This window comes from Mchenga conophoros, linkage group LG4, assembly GCF_057382185.1.
Source record: "Mchenga conophoros isolate Kocher_MC1m ecotype Shallow Benthic linkage group LG4, M_conophoros_male_GT1.1, whole genome shotgun sequence".
NCBI lineage: Eukaryota > Metazoa > Chordata > Actinopteri > Cichliformes > Cichlidae > Mchenga > Mchenga conophoros.
Genome location: NC_140529.1, coordinates 2,583,307 through 2,593,103, shown reverse-complemented (window position 1 = coordinate 2,593,103; position 9,797 = coordinate 2,583,307). Strand labels below are relative to the sequence as shown.

The 9,797-nt window shown below is 39.5% G+C and overlaps 1 protein-coding gene across 4 annotated transcripts in view; it reads right to left on the bottom strand.

Annotated features, from left to right (window-relative positions):
- Positions 1-403: 403 nt before the first annotated feature.
- The window catches only part of LOC146575264 (junction plakoglobin a-like), a 135,796-nt gene continuing 126,402 nt past the window's right edge, over positions 404-9,797 (bottom strand). For 2 of the 4 annotated variants that reach the window (XM_085269922.1, XM_085269925.1), the window contains one exon: positions 6,800-6,939. In XM_085269922.1, the coding sequence (XP_085126048.1) occupies positions 6,803-6,939 (137 nt within the window). In that variant the 3' untranslated portion in view covers positions 6,800-6,802. Of the gene's footprint in view, positions 5,039-6,799; positions 6,940-9,797 lie in introns of those variants that run through there. The other 2 variants (XM_085269921.1, XM_085269923.1) reach the window with 2 other exon arrangements.

Sequence of the window (9,797 nt, the reverse complement as noted above, 5' to 3'; positions counted from 1 at the left end):
GGGATGGATTATCTCAATATAGCAGATGTGCCCACTACCACACATTTGGACTGATTTGTGACCACTGTCTGGGAGGGATGGTTATATTGTGTATCTGGAATGAATTTTAGGTCTCTACGTCCATCCCATGGGGAATGGGAGCAGTAACAAAGGTGTTGCGTTTATATTTTTGTTGAGTGTATTAATGCATTAATTTTGGGGTTCAGCACACAGAGCTGTAAAAATAACAATTTTAATTCAGCCTAATCATTTTATTACTGAGTGTGCTTAAAACATGTTGTAAATATGTTGAAATGTCTCTTCTCCAGCTGGCTGTAAACCAAAACTCTTAACATGCTCCTGACTTTCTCCAGGGTGGCAAGATTGTACAAAATAAATATTTAATGACTTCACAAAACAAGAATTGGGTACACAAGTTTGAATTTATTTTGGATTTTCTTTAATCCACACAGGATAAAAAGTATACACATATGCTCAAATATATACATGTACCCCACTAATATTTGGTGAAATATCCCTTAGGAAGTTGACAAGATGCTAGTCATCAACAAGCTTCTGGCATAATTCTGGCTGAATAATTGACCAATATTCTTGGCCAAATTAGTAGAGTTCATGTAAATTGGTTGGTTTCCAGGTACGGACCTGGCTTTTAAACATAATCCACAAATTTTCAATATAGTTAAGGTGGGGGCTGTGGGAAGGCTCCTTCATCCATCCATCCATCCTACACTCTTCCACTTATCCAATTCAAGGTTGGGTGGTAGGCGGGGGAATAACCCAGCCTTCATAGGACAGACACTCAACAGGGTGCCAGTCTGTGGCAAGGGTATTCCAGAAGCTTACTTTAACCTGGTTCATCCATTTCAAAACAACTTCTGATATGTGTTTGGAACTTTGGAATTAATCCTCCTCCATTATTCCATCCACTAACAGTCTTCCATTTACCACTACCACTGGCAGCAAAATGACCCCGGAGCATGATGCTACCACCACCATGCTAAAGATTTGTACAGTGTTCTTGGGTTTGAAACCATTACCACTCCTCCAGACATGCAGTTGTGGTCCCGCGTTTATATACACCGATATGAACATGAATGTCAGGCTAATTTCAGGCTTTAACTGTTTTCTTGGAACTGTTTCTTTTCCAGGGTGGAATGATTGTACACCATATTTCTTTAATGACTTAAAAAAACAGTATTGGGTGCACAAGGGATAATACAAATTTTGTATTATCTCTGATGCAAACAGGATAAAAAAAAACACACTACCAGTCAAGCGTTTGGACACACCTTCTCATTCAAAGTTTTTCTTTATTTTTACTACTTTCTACATTGTAGATACAAACTGAAGACATCAAATATATGAAGCAAAGATATGGAATTATGTAGCAAAGAGAAACTTGATGACTCTAAATATGTCTGTTATCTGAGTGTGACAATTTCAGACATCTTCGATATGCTGGCAAAGTGGTAACACATTTGACTAGTTAATTTTAGTGTTTTAACTAGTGTTCTCAGCGTTAATCTCGTTAAAATGACGTGCGTGGGGCTTCATGGCGTCAAGGCATTAGCACGGTTAGCTTGTTAATGCGTTAGCGCCGTGCAGCCCTACGCATGGGGTGATCCGCGGTAGCTCAGTAACGGAGATTTGACGCGTTAATGTGGTTATGGCATTAACGTCATTTTATCGAGATTAACGCTTACAGCACTTGTTTTAACTCATGATCTTGAAATATTCTGTCGTTTAGAAATGGCTTCAAGTTTCTCTACTTAGATCCTCATGGAGCTCTTGGACTTTCACATTGTTCTGAGTACTGTCAAACCCGTAAGTGCTTTTAAAAAGTTTTTCTTTTTTGCTGACAAAGAAAAATTACCAGTAACTCATAATTAATGAGAAGTTTATAGGCCCTGGTCTTGCAGAGTTAAAAGACATTGTACAAACTCCAGTATCACTTATTAAAACAGTTAAAGTGGGAGTCTGTTTATATATTTGAGCCTGTTGAGAGAGGTGGAATTAGAGAAAAAAGATTGTCCCCTGGCTTATGTCTCATTACATCTGAGAGAGGGTTAAAGGACTTTACATCTAGCTTTTTATGTTAAAAGTGATAAGGAGTGCTAAAACAGAGTTTAATTGTATGGGTTTGCTAATAGTAAATCTAATAATTAAATTCTTGATCAAAAAATGTAATCAAAATGTAAGAGAGAATTGAGAAGATTTTGCTGTGGACAGAAAACATGCGGTCAAAGTAGCTCTCTATGCAGGTGAAACATGCCGTCCTTAAGCTGTGAAAGCAGAAAAAAAAAACTATCCGAGAAAGTCCTGCAATATTAGGAGTGGCAAAATCTAGAGTTTGGCACATCCTGAGAAAGAAAGAAAGAAAGAAAGTGGTGGATGATTGCAGAATGGTTTCCACAGTGACGAGAAACTCCTTCAAAACAGCCAACCAACACTTTCCAGGAGGTAGGAGTATTCATATCAAAGTCTATAGACTTCAGGCTGTCATTGCCAAAACAGGGGTTTCATCCAAGTGTCAGAAATGAAGAGTTTATTTTCAGTTATTTAGTTTGTCCAATTACTTTTGAGCCCCTGAAATGAAGGGGTTGTGTTAAAAATGTTTTAGTTCCTGACATTTTTACACAATGTTTTTGTTCAACCCACTAAATTAAAGCTGAAAGTCTGCACTTCACCTGCTGTTGTGTTTCATTGTTGAGTTGTTTCATGTAAAATTCATCTCTGTCCAAACTGGACCTAACTGTTGATGGATTAAAGACGAATCAAAAATAAAGTCAAACTTTTCTTGCTTTTTGAATTCATTAAAGATTCATGCTGAACAATCATTCCACTTTAGAAAAAGGGTAGTTCAAAGATGTAATTAAAAACCTCAAATTACCATGACCTTCATTCCTATAATTAGTGTATGCAAATTTTTGAACAGAACTCTACCACTTATCATTGCAGCCAAAAAGCTCAATCTGCATCTCATCTGATCATAACTTTTATGATCAGATGCATTCAGTCTGTCCATGTAGGCTGCTTCAAATTTCAGTTGAGCTTGAAGGTGCTGATTTTGGAGCAGGGGTCTTGGTCAGCATTCTCTGTCCATAGCAATGTAAAGCCAATAGTTCCCTGTTCATGGCAGGCTTCAGCTTTGGTGGTTCCTGAGTTATTTTTGAACGTCTGAACAATTTTGTGTGATCCAAGGGTGAAACTTTGGGTAATTTCCCAGACCATGGCAAAGTGATGACACGTCAGAAACCTTTCCAGTTACATGTACATGTTTTATGTAAATCTACAATTCTCTTTCTAAGGTAGTTACTGAGCTCCCATTTTTCTGAGTACTGGTCAGTTCAATGTCAAAAAAATCGTTTTATATGGGCAACAAGAAACTACCAAATTATTAAAAGATTTAAGTGAATGTATGTATATTTTTGCCCTGCTTGTGTACCTTTAACCCTGTTGTGGATTAGAGAAAATAAAAAAATAAATTCAAACCTGCTCATCCAATTCTTCTTCTTTAAAGTCATTAAAGATTTATGCTTTACAATTTATTGTCTAAGGAGCTTGGAAAGAAAAATTTACAATTCATTCCAAACTTGAAAAAAAAAAACAGTTCAAAGAAATCAAGCCAAAAATGATGAAGAAATGTAAAATTCTACCTACAACTGTATGATCACACTCTGCAACACCACCACCACCTGTCGCCATTTCCAAAGACATACACTTAGACAAGTTTCATATTGAAAACACTGAAATATTGGACATGCCCCTTGCTACAAAGGTAATTTGTAAAAGTGAGCTTTGTTGTCTGACACTGAAGCGGAGGGAATTTGCAATTAACTTCCTGTAGATACCTGACAAGAGTATCTTCTTACTGAAAGTAAAGCTGGGACCATGGTTGGTTTTGTCCTTCACAAGTTTTGCAAATTGTTGGCGTGGTCAAAATTGTTTGTTAAACCCAGATGTGTGTGTGTGTGTGTTGTTTGTTTTTCAAATCACTGTTTGTAAAGGTGAGGACTGTTTCAATGAGTACACAATATATTACCATGCAACAACCACACATGGACACCCTTAGACATGTGCACTGTTCAAATACACGCAGGAGACATCTACTGGACAGCAGCTTAGGGCTAGGATACACGGGTAGCATTTGGCAGCAATACCGCCAACAGGAGGAAAATGTTTTCTATTAAATGTTTGGTATTCACAAGACCTCAAATTTTTCATGATGAGTAATGCTGTTGAATCAGTATTCTGGGTCAGAGTTAAGTATAAATTTGAACCACCTGCAGTTTCACCAGTGAACCATGTATGGTATGGTTAGGGTTAAGTTAGATTTAAGACGTAAACTAGCATACTTTCAATAACCGGACTTTATCTCCACTGCATATGAATTTTTGACCAACACTTCATCTGTGATATGATTTTAATTTGGATGTCCGAAATAAGTGCATAGTCACTATACAAGCATAGAACCTAACCCTTACCCTAGCAGCATGTTGTTTTGTTATTTTGAAGAGGCGAATGGAACATATATTTTTCTTATGCAATACACATGGGGAGAGAAATCTAAAGCAATGAGCTGTCAGACATTGCATCACATTTTAGCACTCATGTGATAAAGTTCAACCGATTAAAGTTTTCTGACTTGTTTCTAGATCTTTGCAGATGAAACCATTTGGTAAGGATTCTCAGCTGAGGTTGTCTCACATGTCTCAACTGTCATTGTAAAGCACTTTGACCTATCTAAGAGCTTCAAAAAGTTACCCAAGTAACAATGCCTGAAAACATCAGATATCCTCCATGTTGCCCCAACAGTAAAACATTATAATAAAGTTAGATTTATTTCATTTACAACAACAATAAACATTGTTTAGATAACCAACCAATTTCAATAGTTCTTGATTTCCAAATGGGATTTTTTCCCGTGCTGGAAAAGGTTGATTCCTTTTGCGATGAAAACCTCCAATCTTCCATCCAACGCTCAGGCTTTCTTCCTGTGATTTATTAGTGCTCTCTTTTTCTGTCAGCGTGTTTTTTTCTGCAACACAAAAGAGCAAATGTTCAAGAATGATAAACTGAGTGTTATTATTACAAAAAATATATTATCTGTATTATCATAATACAGTAAAAGGTACAATAATGAGAAGTACTAGGAGTGCAAATCTCCAGCAGTGCAGCTCACTTTATGGGCAGTATGTAATTTTAAGGTGATACTATTGTATTTTGTATATATTCATTTAGTTACCGTGTGCCAATTTGAAAAATGGCACATGTGAAATGTAAAAGTGAGATCAGAGGTTAAATGTGACACGATATATTGGATATATTGATGCAAACTATAATGTGATATTTAGATTGTCCATATATGATATCCTAACGTATATACACTACCTCACATTTCTGTAAATATTTTATTATATCTTTTTATGGGACAACACTGAAGATATGACACTTTAATACAATGCAAAGTAGTCAGTGTACAGCTTGTATAACAGTGTAAATTTGCTGTGACCTCAAAATAACTCAGCATACAGTCATTAATGTCTAAACTGCTGGCAACAAAAGTGAGTCCACGCCTAACTTGTGCCCAGAGTGTCAATTTTGTGTGTCAGCCATTATTTTCCAACTCTGCCTCTGTTGGCCATGGAGTTCACTAGAGCGTCACAGGCTGCCACTGGAGTCCTCTTCCACTCCTCCTTGATGACGTCATGGAGCTGGTGGATGTTAGAGACCTTGTGCTCCTGCACCTTCCATTTGAGGATGCCCCACAGCTGCTCAATAGGGTTTAAGTCTGTAGACATGCTTGGCCACTCAAGTTACTTTATTTAGCAAGGCACTGGTCTTTTTGGAGGTGTGTTTGGGGTTGTTGAAACACACTGATGAGAAGTGGGCTACTGGAACAAGAAGGCACAGGTGGGCAAGAGATTAAAATAGGGCGCTTTTGGAATTGTTGGAATGCTACTATGCAAGTAACCCCAGCGGAAGGGGTTACATAAATAGGATGAGGGACCTATGGATTCTTCGCTACCCAGCATCCAGATTGATTGCAAAACAACCAGTAGCTCAGTGTTCCAACATTCAGAAGAAAAAACTGCTCTCACTGAGAAGAACTAAGGGCTCAGAGAAGTACTCAAGAAGATGTGGAGGTGAGTGGCTCCGGCAGAACCCAGGAGCAACATCTGAGATCTCTGTCCAGAAGAACGCAGTCCTGGCACAGCAAAGATACTGCACAGGACCTTCAAGCTCCAAGGCCTCTGGCAGACAATGCAAGCTTGAAGGATAAAGGGTACCCTGCAGGGGTGAGAGGGGATTTTCTAAATACTGCAATATATCTTTGTCTCCCCTTGGTCAGTGCATACTGTTCAGTTCCCTGGTCTTAGTTTCCGTGTGGTTCCTTGCCAAGAGTTAGTTGAGTTAGTTTTGTCCTTATAATCCTGTTGGCCTATGGCTTTTTGCATCGGCTGAATAAAGGGCTAGCCTTTTGTTAACTTCCACCTGCCTTCCTGTGTCTGCATTTGGGTTCATTTGGGTTGTACAATTTATGGATGTTAGTTATGGAAGTTATCCGCTAATTTCTGGTTAAAAAGACAACAACATGGCAGTCTAACATGATAACACTGAGGTCTCAAAATGCAAAATCCAGAAACCAGTGGGTGAACACATACTGGGCATAACCTTCTTCTCATTTACAGCGAGCTTCTTATATGGCTATATATTTGGTCTGACCACTAGCAACTGTGTGTGCATTCACAATAACACTTTAACCTGGACAGAAAGTAAACATCATCGGTATGATTACCTGTTAGAGTGGCTCAGGGTAGGTCTGTCTTGGATCATAAGTCATGTCAGGAATGTAGGGCTCATGGAGGTCGGGGTCTAGCGGCAGGGTGTCCAGTGGCAGATCAGCATAGCCATATGGGGGGTAAGAGCCATCTAACTCTGAGATGCAGACAGACATAACCTGAGTGACTGGTGGTTTGTATTTTTCAAACTATTCAAAATTAAAAACACTGCTCCTAGAGTTACAATGAGGATTTTCTGTCAGCACTATCAAATTAAAACCTTCAGTTCACCTCCATTATGGCTCTTAATTTTAAATTTGTTTTGGAAATTTTAAATGCCATCCCCACACAAACATGGATACATACTGTTACAGTTTCATTGTATCAGATTGTATGATGGAGGGAAGTATATAGACCAGGGGTAGGCAACCTTTCTGATGATGAGTGTGTTGGAATTTAAATATATATACTTAGTGCTTATTTGATTATATTGTTTTATGTATTTTAATAGGAGAGGGCCAACTTTGAGTGTAAACCAGGTCGCAGGCTGACAGGAAACTGCATGCTTTTGCAGAGCTTATGAGGTGAAGACAGAAAGTGAAAGTAAGCAGTGTTTTGATCAAAACTTAAAATGTGTGTGACGTGCAGCGGACATATATATATATAACCAGGCTGGCACTGCTGCTTTCAGACCTGAGCTTGTGTGTTCGTGTGTTCAGGTCTCCGTTCCCGGGAATGTAAAATAAAGATCATTTGTTTGAGCTTTGACCACTTTGAGCCGTGTCTTTCTTTGCCGTGAAGAATACAAGAACTGGATTTAATAAGTGCCATCTAAAATTTCCTCAGAAGTCAGTGTGCCATATGATTGCATTAGCAATAAATTTAATAACGCTCTGTATTAACAGTTACACACTAGATAGAACAACTTTATAGAATTATATTTGTTCACAGATTTTGGCAGCTATCAGCTATTATGAAACAAAAAAAGACTTTTTATCCATAACAACAAATGAACTGAACAACAGAAAATACAAATGCTATTTATGGCCTCCTCACAACAATGATAAGAAAAATAAACTGGGCCAATACGGCATGTTTGTTAATACAGAGACACACATGTTAATGTGATCTCTGGTCTCCCACTCAGAGACACGGGTCTCCCAGAAAATCTGCTCACACAGACATGTAGAGCCAAATACTGTCAGTAAGGCCTCTGCAATGTTCTGAAGACAGTTAAACTTGTCAGGTAGTGACGTCCAGCAGGTGAACATGCAGCTCCATGAACACACACAGGTAGTGACAGCTCCTGAAGCATTTGAAGTGTCCGAATGTGTAAATTACAACATCGCTTGAAAAAACTGCCAGCTGGCAACGTCCCTTTCACCGGTAGGCTGGGTTATTTTTAGCCAATTACAAGTTGAGTCTGGTAATTGGAGCTGTTAGCTAAGATACTGTCATTAAGAAGCGGCACAACTAATGTTTCTATGCGCGATAATTTGCGATGTGCACCGCTGGCCCGGCCATTTATTTTTTAAAGCACCTCTCAGATTAATTCACTGCGTGTCGTGTCCAGGGCTGGACTGGGACAAAAAATCATCCCGGGCATTTTGACTAGAGACCGGCCCACCAGGTATTAAAGCCATAAAGCCTTTGAATGAAAACAGACGCTGTTGTGACAGTGATGTACAGTCTTGTTGGTATATGTGTGATTTCTATACATTTTACATCAGATAAAAACTTTGGTTGTAAGATTTAGATAATTATTTAATAAAAACTAGGTATTTTAAATGAGAATAAGAAAGAAAAGTATTTCTTTGTGCCCCCTCTCCCTGTTAATGCCCTACCTGGGCCCCTGGCAACACTTTGCTAGACCCGCCCCTGCACAGTTACCAGCTGTCAGCTGCTTAGAAAAGGATCCTGGTGTTATTTGTCTCTCAGAAACAGTTCATAACTTCAACTCATTCATGTCACCTAAAAGGTAAACCTGTTTCTCCATCACAGCTCTGATGATTCAGTAAGGACATCTCCTGGTTTCATCTTCATGTTTCCCTCTCACCACATATCCAAACCATCATGACCAGCAGCTTTACAGCTGTGGCTCCAGCAAACATCAGCTGATACTAGAAATTAATATTAAATAAATTCTAACAACAGCTGATCAAGCTTAAACGTGCTGCTGTTGTTTAGCGCGACATCCGCTGGTTTCCTCTTTCGGCGCAAAGTGGGCGATAAACAAACAAGAGAGACGATCAGCTGATCATTGATCAGTTTCATGATTGAAGTAGCAACGGGAGAGGGAGGATGAGAGAAGAAGAGGCAGCTGTGCAGCGTAAAGACAGAATAACTTTTTCCATTGTAGCTGAAGTCCGGGACAAACTGTTCCTTTTCAGCTCAATACGAAACGCGTAATATTTTCTCTCAATACGGAACGATTCCATTTTTTACGGGACAGTTGGAAACTCTACTAACTAACCTTATGAATAAAACAAAGTTCACTATCAGTAACATCACAGCACCCACCCAGATGTATAGAAACTCCGTCATGCTAGCTAGCACAACGAAAATAAACTGCACCTAAACTTGGTTTATATCTGACCCAGACAGACTGCAGCTCATAACTTCTTACCTGTAGCTCAGTTCACCTGACACTCGGACCGGCGGCCGCCTCGGGTCTCTCCTCCTCCTGCCTCCCCTTCCCTCATCCACCCTCTGGCCTCTGTGGAAGCTCCGCCAGAGCCACCACCAAACAACTGAGTTATTTTTACACGTCAGCCAGCACCTGGCCAATCCACCACCTCTCATTGTTCATGCCGTTACAAGAAAAAAAGTCATCGGCCCATAAAAATCACCATCGACCCACCGGTATGCCTGATGGCCAGTCCAGCTATGGTCGTGTCATCAGTTAACCCTTCGCGTGCCAGCTGTGGCACGTGTGCTCAGGGTTGCTGACCCCTGATATAGACAGAGGAAACTTTTTTAGCTTCCATTTCCCCCCTGCTTTTCTTAGCAATCATA